This window comes from Bubalus kerabau, chromosome 1 (genome assembly GCF_029407905.1).
Source record: "Bubalus kerabau isolate K-KA32 ecotype Philippines breed swamp buffalo chromosome 1, PCC_UOA_SB_1v2, whole genome shotgun sequence".
Taxonomy (NCBI): Eukaryota; Metazoa; Chordata; class Mammalia; order Artiodactyla; family Bovidae; genus Bubalus; species Bubalus kerabau.
In genome coordinates, this window is record NC_073624.1 from 211,399,975 (window position 1) to 211,417,786 (window position 17,812).

The following is a 17,812-nucleotide window of genomic DNA, read 5'->3' on the forward strand; positions in this document are numbered from 1 at the left end:
TAATCTCCACTAAAAAGAAAAGCTAATTTGTGATATTTCTAGATAGACATAAGATTTTATGTTTAAAATGAAATCTTTCATAGGACAAACCCATAATGATTTTACATAGTTTTAACATGAGTCAACATACTGAAGATTTTAATTGTAATCAACAGTGCTATGTGCGATCTGTAAAAACATTATCCCCTTTCTTGTCCAATACCTGTTCCCCTCAAAATTCAGGACTATCGAAGAAAAGGAGGGATTGAAACTAAGAAGGACTCCGTGGGGCCCTCCTGGGTATGAAAGCCTTTCTGTGTTTGCCTTTTCTTGTTTATAGGAAAAACTCTTCAGCCTCCAAGACCTTCCAAGTTCCAAAAAGCAGATTCAGTTACTAATTAGGGGAGAGAGGGAAAGCAGAAGCCAAGGAGGAGCAATCAAGAAACAACAGTGCAATAATAAGGCAGGGTCTTGGTTCTTGAAAAGGGATATACATAACAATGTATCTCTGAGTTCTTATATAGGAATTAAGATCCCCACCCAGGTTCAGTTCAGTTTAGTTGCTCAGTTGTGTTCAACTCTTTGCGACCTCATGGACTGCAGCATGCCAGGCTTCTCTACCATCACCAACTCCCCAAGCTTGCTCAAACTTACATCCATCGTGTCGGTGATGCCATCCAACCATCTCATCCTCTGTCATCCCCTTCTCCTACCTTCAGTCTTTCCCAGAATCAAGGTCTTTTTCCAATGAGTCAGTTCTTCATATCAGGTGGCCAAAGTATTGGAGTTTCAGCTTCAGCATCAGTCCTTCCAATGGATAGTCAGGACTGATTTACTTTAGGATGGACTGGTTGGATCTCCTTGCAGTCCAAGGGACTCTCAAGAGTCTTCTCCAACACCACAGTTCAAAAGCATCAATTCTTCAGTGCTCAGCTTTCTTTATAGTCCAACTCTCACATCCATACATGACTACTGGAAAAACCATAGGCTTGACTAGATGGACCTTTGTTGGCAAAGTAATATCTCTGCTTTTTAATATGCTGTCTAGGTTGGTCATAACTTTCCTTCCAAGGAGCAAACATCTTTTAATTTCATGGCTGCAGTCACCATCTTCAGTGATTTTGGAGCCCCCAAAAAATAAAGTCTGTCCCTGTTTCCATTGTTTCCCCATCTATTTGCTATGAAGTGATGGAACTGGATGCCATGATCTTAGTTTTCTGAATATCAAGTTTTAAGCCAAGTTTTTCACTCTCCTCTTTCATTTTCATCAAGAGGCTCTTTAGTTCTTCTCTTTCTGCCATAAGGGTGGTGTCATCTACGTGTCTGAGGTTATTGATATTTCTCCCGGCAAACTTGATTCCACCTTGTACTTTATCCAGCCCAGCATTTTGCATGATATATTCTACATTTAAGTTAAATAAACAGGGTGACACTATACAACCTTGATGTACTCCTTTCCCTATTTGGAACCAGTCTGTTGTTCCATGTCCAGTTCTAACTGTTGCTTCTTGACCTGCATACAGATTTATCAATAGGCAGGTCGGGTGGTCTGGTATTCCCATCTCTTTATGAATTTGCTACAGTTTGTTGTGATCCACAGAGTCAAAGCCTTTGGCATCATCAATAAAGCAGAAGTAGATGTTTCTGGAACTCTCTTGCTTTTTTGATGATCCAACAGGATGTTGGCAATTTGATCTCTGACTCCTCTGCCTTTTCTAAATCCAACTTGAAATCTGAAAGTTCATGGTTCATGTACTGTTGAAGCCTGGCTTGGAGAATTTTGAGCATTACTTTGCTAGTGTGTGAGATGAGTGAAATTGTGTGGTAGTTTGAACACTCTTTGGCATTGCCTTTCTTTGGGATTGGCATGAAAACTGACCTTTTCCAGTCCTGTGGCCACTGCTGAGTTTTCCAAGTTTGCTGGCATATTGAGTGCAGCACTTTCACAGCATCATCTTTTAGGATTTGAAATAGCTCAACTGGAATTCCATCGCCTCCACTAGCTTTGTTCATAGTGATGCTTTTTAAGGCCCACTTAACTTCATATTCCAGGATGTCTGGCTCTAGGTCAGTGATCACACCATTGTGATTATCTTGGTCGTGAAGATCTTTTTTGTATAGTTCTTCTGTGTATTCTTGCCACCTCTTCTTAATATCTTCTGCTTCTGTTAGATCCGTACCATTTCTATCCTTTATTGTGCCCATCTTTGCATGAAATGTTTCCTTGGTATCTCTAATTTTCTTGAAGAGATCTCTAGTCTTTCCCATCCTATAGTTTTCCTCTATTTCTTTGCATTGATCGCTGAGGAAGGCTTTCTTATCTCTCCTTGCTATTCTTTGGAACTCTGCATTCAGATGGGTAATATCTTTCCTTTTCTCCTTTGCCTTTCGTTTCTCTTCTTTTCTCAGCTATTTGTAAGACATCCTCAGACAACCATTCTGCCTTTTTCCATTTCTTTTTCTTGGGGATGGTCTTGATCACTGCCTCCTGTACTGTGTCACAAACCGTCCATAGTTCTTCAGGCACTCTATCAGATCTAATCCCTTGAATACCCACCCAGGTAGAAGATGGTAACTTTAAACTGAACACAAGCACATAGACCTGAGACTGGTTGGAACAAAAGGACTGATGACTGAGATTCCTGTAACACCACCCTGTTACCACACCCCATCCAATCAGAGGAAATTTCTCCAGGGAATCTTCCAGACCCAGGGAATCAAAACCAGGTCTTCTGCATTGCAGGCATATTCTCTACCATCTGAGCCACCAGGGAAGCCAACAGTCTGCAGACCTCTGGCTAAATTTTTCCTATAAAAACTCTTCCCCCAAAATCATTGGGGAGTTCAGGTTTTCTGAGGTCAAGCCACCCATTCTTCTTGCATGGCCCTTGCAGTAAATCTTTCTCTGCTCCAAACTGTGATGTTTTAGTTTGTTTGACCTCACTGTACATCAGGCACATGAACTTGAGTTCAACAACAAAATAATAAGAGAGAAAAGGATTCTTCCAATGCCAGATCCCAAGATTAAAACTATTTTAAAGTTTGTAGAATTTGACTTCCATATGACAAGCTTGGACTTCCCTGGTGGCTCAGACAGAAAAGAATCTGCCTGCAGTGCGGGAGACCTGGGTTCAGTCCCTGGGTGGGGAAGATCCCCTGGAGAAGGGAATGGCAACCCACTCCAGTATTCTTGACTGGAGAATCCCATGGACAGAGGAGCCTGGCAGACTATAGTCCATGGGGTCGCAAAGAGTCAGACATGACTGAGTGACTAACACACACTCTGCATATAAGTTAAGTGAGCAGGGTGACAACTTTTAGGTTGTCATTTTTTTTCAATCAACAGATGCTATTTTCAGTCTACAAGGAAGAGAATCCCACACCCTCCTTCTGTCTTCCGAACCCAGAAAATGAGTGTCGGGGAGGAAGGCAGGGTGGAAGGTCTTGAAACATGGTGGAAGCAGTGCCCTGACCTCCTCTTTCCATGGGGGAGAGTTGTTGCTGGGAAGAGCTAGCCCCCCAGAACCTATGTTGCCCATAGCCTTGTGTCTGCTGCTGCTACGTAGCTTCAGTCGTGTCCGACTCTGTGCGACCCCATAGACGGCAGCCCACCAGGCTCCCCCGTCCCTGGGATTCTCCAGGCAAGAACACTGGAGTGGGTTGCCATTTCCTTCTCCAATGCATAAAAGTGAAAAGTGAAAGTGAAGTCGCTCAGTCGTGCCCAACTCTTAGCAACCCCATGGACTGTAGCCTACTAGGCTCCTCCATCCATGGGATTTTCCAGGCAAGAGTACTGGAGTGGGGTGCCATTGCCTTCTCCAGCCTTGTGTCTAGGTGGTGCCAAATAGCACCTCAGTTCATTCAAGTAGAGTAAGTGCCCTACTTACAAATGAGTTCCATTCTGAGAGCACATTTGTAAGTTCAGTTTGTTCGTTAAGTCCAACAGAGTTAGCCTAGGTACCTAACTAACACAACTGGCTATATAGTACCGTACTGTAAAAGGTTTTATAATGTTTTCACACAATACATGAAAAAAAAAAAACACAAAAAAAAATGTTTTTAATTGTGAAATGAAATATTTCCTACATATTGGTGGGCAAAAATATGTCACAGCTGTCTGTGATTCTGGCCCTCCAAATGTGAATGTGGGAAAGGGAACACAATGCCTGGGATCCAGCAGTTGCCGACACCCTCCACAGTGAATCCTGAAGAGCTGGGGGAATGCAAGAAGCAGCCATCTGCCTCACCTGCCACCCCTTACAGTGAACAAGGAATTAAGGATATAAACAATCAGGAAACAGGATTTGGCTCCCAGATAGCTGAGGGACACATGAAAGGAGTAAATCCAGTGAGCCCAAAGGCTGACGTCTTAGCATGCATAGGAGAATGCTAAATGGCTTAACTTGATATCTGAGTTTCCTTACTTACTAATAATCTTTGATGTTTAGACTGCCTGCCCACCCCCCTGCTTTGCTGCAAACTTGTATATAACCTGACTCGCACTTCTGCCTCCTCAGAGCTATTGAGATACTGTCTCCCAGGCTAGGGGTCCAAAACATTTCCAACAAATGAAATAACTCTATTTACAGACTGTGACTAATATTTTTTAGTCAACATAATCTTCCAGTACTGTACCTTGAAAAATACAGTAGTACAGTAAAACAGCTGGCGTACAGGGGCTGGCATCACGTAAACAGACGAGAACCTGTCTGCCAAGTAACCTCCAGACTGGAGGAAGGAGAGGAGGAGGGACATGATAGAGGCAAAGGATTGTGAGCAATAGGAGACGAAAGGCAATCTTCAGTTTCACTCACGCCTGATACTGATGGCACAGGTTCTGGTTCCTACTGAATTCAATTCTATCTGCTCTCTTGAAAAAAACGATCCAGTAGTGTCTAGTTAGTAGCTCTCTTTCTTTTCGTAGATGAGACATAACAGTGGATTGCATGCTGAACAGCTGCTGCAGTCTCTGTGTACCATTCTACTTTCAGGTCCTGGGCCTCAAAAACTAACAGTGCCTCCTCAAACAAAGAGACTCCCCTTGCCATTTCCCACATCACTAATCTCTTGGATTCTTCAGTGTAGGGAAAGAGCAAATTAGCCAAGATGACGTGGTTGGTCTCTCTCACCCCACAGCCTCTTGCTCCTGCCCCACATTTTGTAAATAATGATTACGTAACAGCTGAGATCATTTATAGCACTGCTCATGTGTGACAGGAGGTACTTGCTTGGACAGAGGCTACTTTTGTTATATAAGCTCCACTGGAAAAGCCCTGGGGGCTGTGTGTGGTATGCCTGTATGAACTTCACTATGAAAGCCCTGGCTGCTGCTTCACTGGGGCTACAATGGAGCAGCATCATGATTACATTATATGAGGTTATGTTATGGCTGTGTTGTGGCTGCTGCTATGGCTGCTGCATCAGCAAGGAGGGAGACCATGTTATGGCTGCCATGCCAGCCAGGAGAGAATAAATGTGTCTGCATTTCCTATGGTTCCTCACATCTTCCAGCCTCTTAGCTTGTGCCTTGCCTACCCTGGGTTCAGCAAACAGTGTGAACAGCAAGACAACTGGCATCACGATCAGAATCAGCGATACATTCAGTTATTTCTTCCTCTTGTCTCTCTTCATGCTTTCTCTGGGCCTCCAATTCCATCAGCTCTTCATTAATAAGCTCCTCATGCTGGACAGCAAGGAGTTCAGTGAAGTCATTCTATAGCAGATCAAGCTTCAAATAAAGATGCTATACTACTGTATACTGTACAGTACACAAAAGCACAGCCACTTGTAGAGGATCCATGCATGTGACAATGTCTGCCAGACACATGAACTAACTTATGTGACTGGACACACAAATGCACATTCACATCTTTGAAAGTTTACGATTTGGAGATTCATATGTAGAGGACTTGCTTTATGAGCAGAAGAGCTACCTGACTTTTCCAGGGTGGGACAGTGAAGATGCAGGGGGAAGCCTGGGGCCAGAGTCAGGTGGACTTCAAGGAGACTGGGGGACCTTGAGGATACAGGGGGAGAGGGCTTCTATATCTTGCCTGGAGGAGTGGTTACATGGGCACATTTGTCAAAACTCATTAGTCAACACATTTACATTTTACTGTATGTAAATCCTACAATCCTGGAGGAAGATATGGCAACCCATTGCTGTATTCTTGCTGGAAAATTCCCATGGACAGAGGAGCCTGGCAGGGTATAGTCATACATAACTGAGCACACACACACAAATCCTACAATATATGAATAAAACTAATTCTAAATAAAATTACCTGGGCAAATTTGCAAATTGTAAAGAGCTATAAAACTCAGTGATTCATGACTTGTCCAACTGTACAATGTAAATACAAAATTCTGTGGAGCTCCTCAGACATAGGGCTTATCCCAGAGCTCTGGCAGGGACTAAGGAGGAATTGGCAGCAAAGGGCTTTCTCAAGGTGGGAAGTCCTAAACCCAGCCTAGAAGACAGGAATGCAGAGCTAACTATGAATAGCCAAGGAGAGGAATGTAGACATTGAACAGGAGTGGTGCTTTGCCCTCTTCCCTACTCTGGGTGAGGAGGCAAGAGGCAGCAGTGCAAATAGAAGTGCATAGAATGGCATCAATTACGCTCAGTTATAGCAACATGAAAGAGTGCTTGCCCTGGGCAGGTCCCTAATACTTCTCTGTCTAAACTCCCTCCCTTAAATATCATATGACATCCCTATATGTGGAATCTAAAAAGAAATTATACAAATGAACTTACTATAAAAATGAACTTACTTATTTAAAAAAGAGAGAGACTCACAGACAAGAGAACACCTTTACAGTTGCCAGGGGGAAGGATGGAGGGAAGGGATAGTTAGGGAGTTGGGGATAGACATGTAACACGCTGCTCTGTTTAAAATAGATAACCAATGGAGACCTACTGGATAACACATGGAACTCTGCTCAATGTTGTGTGGCAGCCCGGATGGGAGGGGAGTTGGGGAGGCAGAATGGATACAGGTATATATATGGCTGAGGCCCTTTGCTGTTCACCTGAAACTATCACAACATTGTTAATCAGCTTTATTCCAATACAAAGTAAGATGTTTAAAAAGTAAATAAACTCCCTCCCTGTACTGTCTTCCTGTTGTCTTTCTACCTGCACCCTACAATCTGAGAGAGCTTCCTAGTATGAAAACCCAATCCTATTCCTACTTCTGTACTTAGCTCTGCCATGGCCCTCTTCAGCCCTCCATCTAAAGCCTGAGTCCTTCCACCATGTGGAACCTCCCAGAATCTAGCCCTGCTCACCTGCCAGCTGCCTTCCCAAACCTCAGGACCCTGATTCCCATTCCTGTGTGACTCTTTGCTGTTCCCCTAAAGTACTGCTTCTTCCTCGCATCAAGCCTGAGTGAGGAACTTCCAGGAGGTTCTAAGAGCATGTCAGCTCTGGTGGTGCCCTTGGCGGCTGGAGTCCGCAGCCACATGAAGAGGAAGATGTAAGCAAGCTGTGCTGTGGCCTATGTAGTCATGGTGACAGTAACTATGGAGATCTGGGGAGGAAATAGAAAGGGAGGGGGGATCCTGAGACACAGAAGCAGCTATAACCTTAGTGAGGTCAGCATGGTCTGAAGGAAGTGGGCCAGGGCACATCACTCTTTCTGGTAGTCCTCTCTCTCCCTAGAGTATGGAGGGAGCTACTTTCAAACTGGAGTCATTTGCTGATGACTAGTATTTGCTTCTTGCCAGGGAGCTACATTGGCAGCTCTTACAACTCCATTCATTAGTCATAGTGATAACACTATCCCTTTAGTACAAGTGGGAAACTGAGGCCTGGAAAGATGACATATGTTGCCCAAGTTTCTAGGCTGGAATTTGAAGCTATGCCTCTGACGCTAGAGGCCATGCCAAGGCTCTTCTGTTCATGGAATTTTCCAGGCAAGAATACTGGAGTGGGTTGCCTTGCCCTCCCCCAGGGGATCTTCCCAACCCAAGGATCAGAGCTGCATCTCCTGTGTCTCCTGCATTGCAGGTGAATTCTTTGCCTCAGAGCCACTGGGGAAGCCCACTACCAAGCCATACTGGCTCTAAACCTGGTACCTTGATCCTGCAAGCTGCATTTAAATAAACTACTTCCTTGCAAGCCTTGTAATTGAGGCCTGACCCCTGGGGCAGGTTGCATAATCCTCTAGACTCTCTTCTTGTCAATAAGCTGGATGCAGAACACTTAACCAAGATCCCAAGAATCCCAGAAAATGGGAGAACCGAACTGTAGGATAGAAAGAGTCTGGCCTCTTCCTCACTTTTAGAGGGGAGCTGCCCAGTCAGGAACATCTGTATGAGTTTAAATAACTTAGAAATGAACTTTTCTTGTATTAAACCCCTAAGTTTTTTGGTTTTGTTTTGTTTTTGTTTTTTACTGATATCCATTTGTTACAACAGCATAGTTTTACAATTTGTTATTAATTGCAAAGGACAAAAACAATAACTTTATGTTGGAGAAACCTGGCTGATATCACCTTAAAAAAGCAATCAAGATTAGCATCACCAGTTGATATGACGTCAACATCATGTAACTTCTGGGACTTCCTTGGTGGTACAATAGCTAAGACTCCATGCTCCCAGTGCAGGGGGGGGCTGAGTTTGATCCCTGGTCAGGAACTAGATCCCACATGCTGCAACTGAGAGTTTGTATGCCACAACTGAGGAATCCACATGTCACAGTGAAGATTGAAGATCATATGTGTTGCAGCTAAGACCCAGTGCAAGCAAATAAATAATGTTTTTTAACTATGTAGCTCCTGATAAGATGCACTGGAGTTCTATACCCATGTCCCATTTCATGCAAGGCTATGAGACATATCATTTCTGTGCGGTACTTGCCAAAAAACATAGGTTCGATCTTATCATGAGAAAACTTCAAACAATCTCAGATTTCTAAAAAAATAACTGGTCAGTGAAATAAAGACTCCAAAACTGTAACAGAGTATGGGAGACTGAGGAGACATAAACAACTAAATCCTGAACCAGAGAAAGGACATTAGTGAAAAGTGGCAAAAGTCAGATGAGGTCTATTAGTTAACAGTATTGTTTCAATGTTCATTTCCCGATTTCAGTAATTGTACTGTGGTTATCTAAGATGTGAACATAAGAGGAAGGTGGGTGAGGGGGTACTAGAACTCTGAACTGTTTTTGAAACTCTTTGAGAAATCTAAAATTACTTCAAAATTAAAAAAAAACAAGTAAATAAAAATGAATGTGATGATGAGTTACCACCAGACGGCCCTTCTGGGGGCTTTGGTCTTAATCATCATTGGCAAGCCTGGACAATAAAGACCCAAACTGGTTTATACCTTTAAACATTTTTATTACAGAAAACCCCATTCTTCCAAGTCCAGCTCAAAGCGCCCCCCGCCCGCCCCAGCTTTTTTTTTTTTTTTTAAACTAAATCTAGGCTTCTGTACATATTGGATCGAATGGTTTTCTTGCTCCTTGGGTATCTGCTATGGAGTCAAGGACTCTGCCACTGATTGTAGGTTCTCCGAGAGGAGGGGCTGGGACTCTGTAGCCGTGTTCCATTCCATGACACCTGGTCAGCAAGGTACTGACAGCATTATGCCCCTGCCTAGGAGGCTAGGCAGGGGAATCTGCCAGCCTTCAGCAACCACTGTGCACCCACTTTGGGTCTCATGGTGACAGGGCTCTAGACAATGTCACTGTGATCTCTGACTACAGCCAATACAATGGCTGGCATCAACACAGGGCATTATGGCTGGGACACTCCCTGAGTGTGAGGATGGGGAGAGTGGCATGTCATCCCCAGAAATGCAGGATTGCAGGCAAAAGATGCCCACACAGCAGAAGGGTCTGCTTCTCAGAAGCAAACTGGGCAGGGATCAGGGCGGTCCTGGGAGCCCACACACAAAGGTGCAAAGATTTCAAAGGCAAGGAGCTGGGAAGTGATGGTGGACAGTGGCTTGAAGGAAGCCCAGCCCAGAACATATCAGGACAGATTTGATCAGCGAGTGAACCAATGCTTTAATAATAAAGAATAATGTGGCTATCACAAGACATTGCCTGGATGGCTGTGACTGCTACTGCTACTCACTGAGCATTTAAACAGGGGAGGGGAGTGTTTGAGGGTGCAGATCTCAGAGCAGCAGCCTTAGCAGGAGGATGCTGGCTAGGGCCAAGGGTGTGAAGGAGGCTTGAGAGCCAGTGTCAGTGGTGGCCTGCGTAGGGGGAATGGTTGTTGAGAAGGAGTTGTCTCCACACTCAAACTTTCGGAAAGTGACTCCTCTGAACGTCTGATTTTCAGCACCCAGGATCTGACAGGTGGAGATGCTGACATTGGAGCAACCTTTCAGCACGAACGTTGTCGTCTCTGTGAATGCAAACGAGACAGTAAGGACTTTACAGTCCCTTCACCCTCCCTCCCCAAGTGACCTGCAAGAGCTGAAACAGGTCTGTTCCTGAAACAGGAGCTTGGAGAAAGGAGGCCAGGATCAAGAACAATGACTGAAGGGTAATGGTAATGGCAGAGTGACCATGGAGGTGAGGGTCTAGATCCCTTCCTTGACCCAGTCCCAGAGGAAACTGAGGCTCCTGAAGTTGGATGTGAGCCTGAGCTGGACCTAAGACTCAAATCTTCAGTTTTTTCCTGAGTTGCTGGCAAGGGGTGAAATGCAGGAACAGGTTCAGACCCTCCATAAATCGCCTGTTCTCAATCCAAGAAGAAGTCAGCACTTCAGACTGCTCCTGGCCTCCATTCCTCTAGGCTCTGCTTTCCATCCCCATTCCTCTCTGGACCTGAGTTCTCTCTACCTGAGTTTTCCTTGAGAAGAGGAGAAACAGTCAGAGGGGATACGAAGAGACTACCACGTCTTTGCTCCTAATCTGTGTTATGATGTATTGAACTCTATTTTAAGGTAAGGTCCTAGGAAAAGACCAAGGGAATTTGCAAAGAAGATGTGATTGTGATTTCAGCTACCTTTTATTGAGTACCGATTATGTGCCAGTATTGCTCTATAATAGTGTATGTGTATTATTCAGTCGTTAAGTCATGTCCAACACTTTGTGATTGCCTTGAAGGCTGCAAGCCAAATTGTCCTGAAGGACAGGCAGTTCACAGAGGAGGAGGGGGCTAGAGGAGGCTATTTGTTGGAGTCAGGCCTACAATTTGAGTTCAAGGCTGACTCCATCCTTGCTCTGAGAAGGAAGGAGAAACTTCCAAATACCAGTAAAGAAAGAAATTCATTGCTGTTTTAGAGCAAATATCAGTGTTGAAGGTTGAATTAGAGTGTGTGAGGAAGATACGTTGCTTGGCACATGTCTGCAGTATTTTTTTAAGTGACCTTGGGCAAAAACAAAAACAAAATCCTACATTTATGATGACTTTGATCTGTCTGGCTTTCAGATTAAGTCAAGGCCTGGGACTTTGCAGACACCTTGGAATAAGGTAAGCAGAAACAGCAAGTCCTTCTTATGCCATTGCTGCCTTCAGGCAAAGCTTTAGAATTAGACATCAGAGCTGTGTAGACATCAAGACCCTTAAATGCATATTATTACCTGACATAAATCACTCTGAAAAGGCTACAAACTATACAATTTCAACCATATAAATTCTGATAAAGGCAAAACTATAGAAAGAGTAAAGAAAAATCAGAGGTTGCCAGGGGTTAGGGTTAGATAGAGCACAGAGGATTTTCAGGTCAGTGACACTACTGTGCATGATACTATGACAGGAGATACATGTCATTATACATTTGTCAAAAGCCATATAATATGCAGCACAAACAGTGAGCCCTAATGGACTCTAAATGACAGCGATGTGTCAGTGTAGGCTCATGGATGATAACAATGTACCTTTTTGGCAGATGATGTTGATAGTGGGGAAGGCTATATATGTGTAGGGGAAAAAATTATAGAAAAAATATATCTTCCTTTCAATTTTCCTATAAATCTAAAACTTCTCTAAAAAATTAAGTCTATCTTTTTTTTTTTTTTAAGTAAAAAGAAGTTCAGGAGAAGTATGACGTTTGGCCCCACTAAGAAATCTGCAATTACAATTATGCATCAATTTCCAAAACCATAACTGCCATTTAACAAAAGTTGAAATCAAATTGTACTTGGATATTGGTGCTCTTTAAACACTTATTATTGTAAGGCATACTGTGGCAGAGACTGACTGACTGTTCGTTTTAGTTTTATGCCTCTTCCTTTCCTGCTGTGTCACCACTGAATTAAATTTCCACCTTCCAGGGCAGTCTGAGTCCCAGACAACAGAATGTGGAAGGGAGTGAGGAACTCGCTTCTAGGCATTGCCTGTAATAACCTTCCTACCTTCCTCCACTCCCCCTCTTACTCCACCTGCTGGTGAGATGCAAAGAATACAGAAGAGAGCTGCCAAGTCCTGAGTGAGTAGGGGCTGGAGCCTCAAGATGAAAAGTATCCAGGGCCCTGGACTCTGCAATGAACTGCTCCATGAGCAAGAAATAAACTATGTTGCATTGAACCATAAGACATGGAAGTTGCGTTTAACAGTAATTAACTAACACTCATAGTGTTATATTAGTAATACTAGCATTAGCAATTGGCTAATAGTAATAGCTAATAAATGTATTATTATTTAAATAATCATGCATAACATTTGTCTAAATATTTAAAGAATAATATTTATTAGTTTTATATTGTATGATGGTTCATTTGTATCTCATAACAGTTACTATCAAATTACTCCTGTAGAAAAGAACAGTTGGTTGGATTTTTTTTAGGGAAATCATCATTATTGTTCATTTTCAAATATCCAGTGACTTTTTTAAGTAGGAAACACTGGGTTGATTTACACCATGACCAAGGGGAATAGATCATAGCTAAAATGTAAAATAGCTTTTTTATTTCAATGTTGTTTTTCTTCTTTTTCCAATTGGTTGGGTATTAAAGCCCAATTTGAGTCTCCCTTCTAGGAAACTCTGGTTTTCAGAAGCCAACACCTCTCAGTGACAGGTAAAGGGAAGTTACATATAAAAAGTAATAAAAGTCAAACCCACCCACACCTACAGAACAGCTCAACCTAGTAAAGAAATAAATGCCAGGAGTGATGTGATGCCCTTAAATGAGCCTGGTTTGATTACAAGCCATAAAGAGAATAGAATTCAAAATATGGACAGCTCAGGAGGAATGACCCTGGACTGAGGAGCCAAAAAGAGCAAGCAGCTCAAGGCTACTTTAACAGCCTCACTATCTCAAAGGTGCCCTGGCCAAATGTATTTCCTCATCCTATCTCCACCAGGCCTTTATTGTGAATCCAGAATTTGTGATCCAAGGTGTAACCTGTGTTTTAAATTCAAGTCCCATAAAAAGGAATTCACATACCATTTATAAATTCTGCAATTATACTGACACATCTTTCTCCATAACATTTCCGGGTTTCATTACAGGAAGTTTCATTATTTCCATAACACGCAGGGCACTCTATGCTGGACCCCTCTTGCTGTGAAGAAGCTGGGTAGAGTAAGAATCATTAACTCAGAACAGTGTTATCACAAAGATCATGGTATTGCCTGGAGTGGAAGGGGAAATGCAGACAAAGATGCTAGCCAGAGAGACCTCTCAGGGTATCTCTGTATGCTCAGGAATCTCCGATCCTGCCATAAAAATACCAGTCATCCTATTCCCATGTCTCACCAAAGTATTTGCAGCACTTAACCTCATAGATCTGCCCTTACAGACCATCCACTCTTCAAGAACTGTGGTTGATGAGTGTGTTGGGATGAGAAGAGAAAGGTAAGATTTTGAGCTAAAACTAACATTAGCTATTCTGGATTTAGCCAACAAGTGTGTGACTATTACTAAATCTTGCTCTGAACAAATGAAATCAAGTAATTATTTATCATTGTGACTTTGATTTTTTAAAAAATTATATGAGACCCAGCTCTGCTATTAATGAACCATGCTCTATGACTATGGCCACATTTTCTCCTCTTCAAAACAAAGGTTTTGATCTAAGCCAGCAGTTCTCAAATGATGGTCCAGGAACTCCTGGGGATCCCTGAGATCCTTCCAGGGAGTCCACTAGGTCAAAATTATTTTCGTGATGATACTAAGATGTTCTTTGCCTCTTTGTCTTTCCTTCAGGGAAATACAATGGAGTTTTCCAGTGGCAACATGACATGTGAGATTGCAACAGAATAAATGAACAAGCAAATCTGAGAACCAGCTGCATTCTATTAAACCAGAAATTAAAGTGCTTTGAAAAAACATGTAGCAATGCCATTCTTTCCACTAAATATATTTTGTTCTGGAAAATAATTATTTCTATTCTAATAAGATAAAAATGTGATTAATGTTAACATGTAATGGGTTTTATTATTTTTTAGTAACTAACAAATATTTTTTTTTAATTTTAGCCTTATTTTTAATACAGTAAATATTGATAGATATAGTCCACAGAAACAGAAGTTATTTGGGGTCCCTCCATAATTTTCAAGACTTAGCATCTGGAAAGAGGGTGTGAGGCCACAAAATTTGAAAGCTACTAATGAGCAGCGACTGCCTTCCCACACAGGTTGAAGAGCTGTGATTTCTGTCTTTACTGAGAAACAGAAAGCATAATGGTAGTGCTGGTTTTCTTCATTTGTTTCTCAAGTAATTGTTGTATGTCAGCTGTTAATGTGACCCAACTATGCACTGAAGTGCCTAGACTTAAAATGTCCATCTAAGATTGACAATCACAAGTAGTGAAAGAAGGGATGGATATGGGAGGACAGAGGGAAGATGTGGCCAGCACCCACCGGTGGTATTACTGGTTTGATTGCATGGCTGTCCTAGGCAACACTGGCTTTCAAAGTGGAAGGTTTCATTTAAAGATACATAGACCGTGAAAGACTCAACCGTGGTGTTACTGCATTTCTCTTCAGAGCAGGCATGATCCTCATACCATGTGGAGTGTTCTCCTACACAAAGGCAAACACAGACTATCAGTCCTGGGTACAAAGCATTCAGGGAGCAACTGCTTTAGGCATGGACAGAAAATACACTCTCAGCTCAATGCAATTTAGGGGACACTGAAGAGAGTTTCCTGCTAAAAGAAAAATCCTTCCCCAAAGAGTAGTTTCTGGCTTCAGCAGGAGATTTTGCAGCTTAAATTGCAGGTGAAAGGCTGATGGGTGAAGTGGATGGTTCACATTGACACCCCCAGAGCCCAGTGATCAGTCTTAACATCTCTAAATATAGCCAAGCAGATGTGGGGGGTCTATATACAACATGATACTGAATCTGAAATAGCAAAGCTTATAGACCAAAGCTGTGCAATATGGTGGTCATTTATAAAGCTCTATGTGGTCAGTTACAAATCACTTCCTCATATTTCAAGAGATCAATATCTGAATGTACATATAAGACAGCACTGATATACACATTAACATCACTGAAAAAAACTTCTACTGAACAGCATGAGTACAGTTTACAGGAAATACCAGGACGAGCGGAACAAGTGAAATGACATCACAAAGAAGCAATCAAGCAAAGCCACAATATGAGACAGCTACAGGACAAATGCCCCTATCTCTCTGACAATTCAATGGAATTGAGCAAAAAAAAAAAAAAAAAAAGATCTTACTAAACAAACTAGGCACGATAGACCTAACAGCAAAATGTAATTTTGTTTGGGTCCAAATTCCAATGCATCAATTATATCTCAATATCTTTGAAATATATTAAACATTTTTAAGGTCACCTTAATTTTAAAATTTAAAATTATAGCTAATTTTCTTAGGTGTGATCCTTGTATGGTAGTTATGTAAAAAGCGGGGGAGAGTTCTTACCAGAGATGAATAATGAAGTGTTTATAGGGGAAATAATATGTTATCTAGATTTGCTTTAAAATACTATGGGGAGTAAATTAGGAGTTAAGGATTAAAATATACATGTCACTATATATAAAATAAATCACCAACAAAGACCTACTGAATAGCCCAGGGAACCATACTCAATAACTTGTAATAACCTATAATGGAAAAGAATCCATTTTCCTAAAATGGAAAAGAATTTGTGTGTGTGTGTGTGTGTGTGTGAGAGAGAGAGACTCACTTTGCTGTACACCTGAAACTAACACAGTATTGTAAATCAAATATATTTCAGTAAAAAGTTAAAGAATAAAAATGCTATGGGAAAAAAATAGCAAAATGTTAATTGTTGACGCAGGACCACAGTTCACTATACTCCTCTTCCTGCTTTTGTGTATGTTTGAAATGTTCATAATAAAAAGTTAAAAATAAATCAAAATGCTCTGAGAGAGCTGTAACAATCATACCAGCAAAATACCCTGGAAGGAAGTCAGAGTGAAAGTATATTGAATCTGAAACAGGAAGGAACACTGAGAGGAAGGAAAGGGGAGCAGAAAATGGAAAAGTGAAAGCACCTAGAGAGAGTTGACTGCTTATACTTTAGCTAAGAGCTGTCCCTGCTTCTCATGTCCATTAGGATGGGCCTACAATGAGGTTTCAGCCAAAGGAAGCAATTCCAAGGAGCCACAGCGGCTTGTCCGCTTGCTTGGCTGGACACTTGCATGTTGTTTCTCCTGGGAGGTGCCTTCATGACTCCCTCTCTCCATGCACAGCCCAGCCTTAGCCTTCCTTTTCCCGGCCAACCCCTCCAGCACCTGCCCTGTGCAAGTTCCAGAAATGAGAATGATCAGCGCCTGAGGCTCACCAGGATAAAAGTTGGTTGAGAAACTTGTACAGCTGATGGTGGCATTTGAGTGACACTCCGTGGCATTTTTTGCATCACAGCTGTCTGTCAATGAATTACACTGTACACAGCGCAGTGTATCTGGGGAGACAAAATATTTGGCATCGTCAACATTCAGGAGACACTAACAGAGTTTGCTTTGGAAAAAGCACCACACTTACCTCAGGTTAAAAGAATAGCCAAGATAGCATCCCTTCCCTCTGGGGTCCCCCAAACTTTAAGCTGTGAGATGTCTACCATTCTCCAGTTGGAAGACCCAACCTTGGCCCACAGCACAGAGTGTTATCACAGGATGCAGTGTGCAAGAAGGGGTCTCACAGTCTTCACTGCCCACATCTTGACAAGAGGTCACTTGCGGGGATTCCAGAACACCAAGACTGACAAGAATCTGGTGAGATGGAAAATGGGGTCTTCATTCCAAAAGGGAGCAACGTGGTTTCCCTCACCTACAGCTGCAACCGTGAGCACGACGATGATACCAGCAAAGAGGAAGCCCTTCATGGTGCTGGACATATGCCTCCTGAGGACGAGAACTGTGGCTGCAGAGCCTCAAGCCTGAAGAGAGAGGCACAAAGAGGACAGTCCGGGGATTCAGAAGATTGCTAGAGCATGATATCCCCTAGGGTTGCAATCACACTTCAACAAACCTAGCCCACCCTTGTGACGGAAGGAATCAACATCGTCAGCTGGAAGCACAGAGCCATGATACAGATTCAAACCTGCCTTTAGACCCACAAGAACCTGAGTTTTCCCTTTGCCTACAAAGGTATCTACACACACAGGTACGAAAGCCCAGGGCATTTCCTATAGACCCACTACAGATACAAAATGGGCAGGCAGATGATTGCCAGCCCCACTGAGGACGGGCATCCAAGAAGAAAGCTGGACTGTGCTCTCCCAGAGCACAGTGTCCATCCTCTAGTTGGAATCTTGCCACATTCACATAATGCCCTTAGGGGCTCTGTCTCTGCCATCACCACTCCAATAAGCCGATACCTACTGAGCACTTACTCTGTTCTGAGCACTTACGTGCACTGATTCACGTAATTCCTCCATCTCTGTAGGCAGGTACTATTATTAGGATCACCTTTACTTCAAAGGGGGA

The 17,812-nt window shown here is 42.6% G+C and overlaps 1 protein-coding gene across 1 annotated transcript; it reads right to left on the minus strand.

The window, feature by feature from the left end:
- Positions 1 to 10,109: 10,109 nt before the first annotated feature.
- Positions 10,110 to 17,208, minus strand: LYPD8 (LY6/PLAUR domain containing 8). The gene is made up of 5 exons (XM_055566747.1): positions 17,154 to 17,208; positions 16,669 to 16,788; positions 14,751 to 14,912; positions 13,333 to 13,461; positions 10,110 to 10,342 (listed from the first exon to the last, which is right to left on the minus strand). The coding sequence occupies exons 1-5, from the start codon at positions 17,206 to 17,208 to the stop codon at positions 10,110 to 10,112; spliced, it is 699 nt and encodes a 232-aa protein (XP_055422722.1).
- Positions 17,209 to 17,812: the final 604 nt, after the last annotated feature.

Bases quoted from the DNA above. Each gene is read 5' to 3' on its own strand.
- LYPD8 (XM_055566747.1), bottom strand. From the start codon at position 17,208: ATGAAGGGCTTCCTCTTTGCTGGTATCATCGTCGTGCTCACGGTTGCA. The intron at 14,913-16,668 runs GTGAGCCTCAGG...GCCTTTGTGTAG, and splicing joins CTCAACCAACTTTTATCCTG to GAGAACACTCCACATGGTAT. The intron at 13,462-14,750 runs GTGGGTGCTGGC...TACTCTACCCAG, and splicing joins TCAAACCAGTAATACCACCG to CTTCTTCACAGCAAGAGGGG.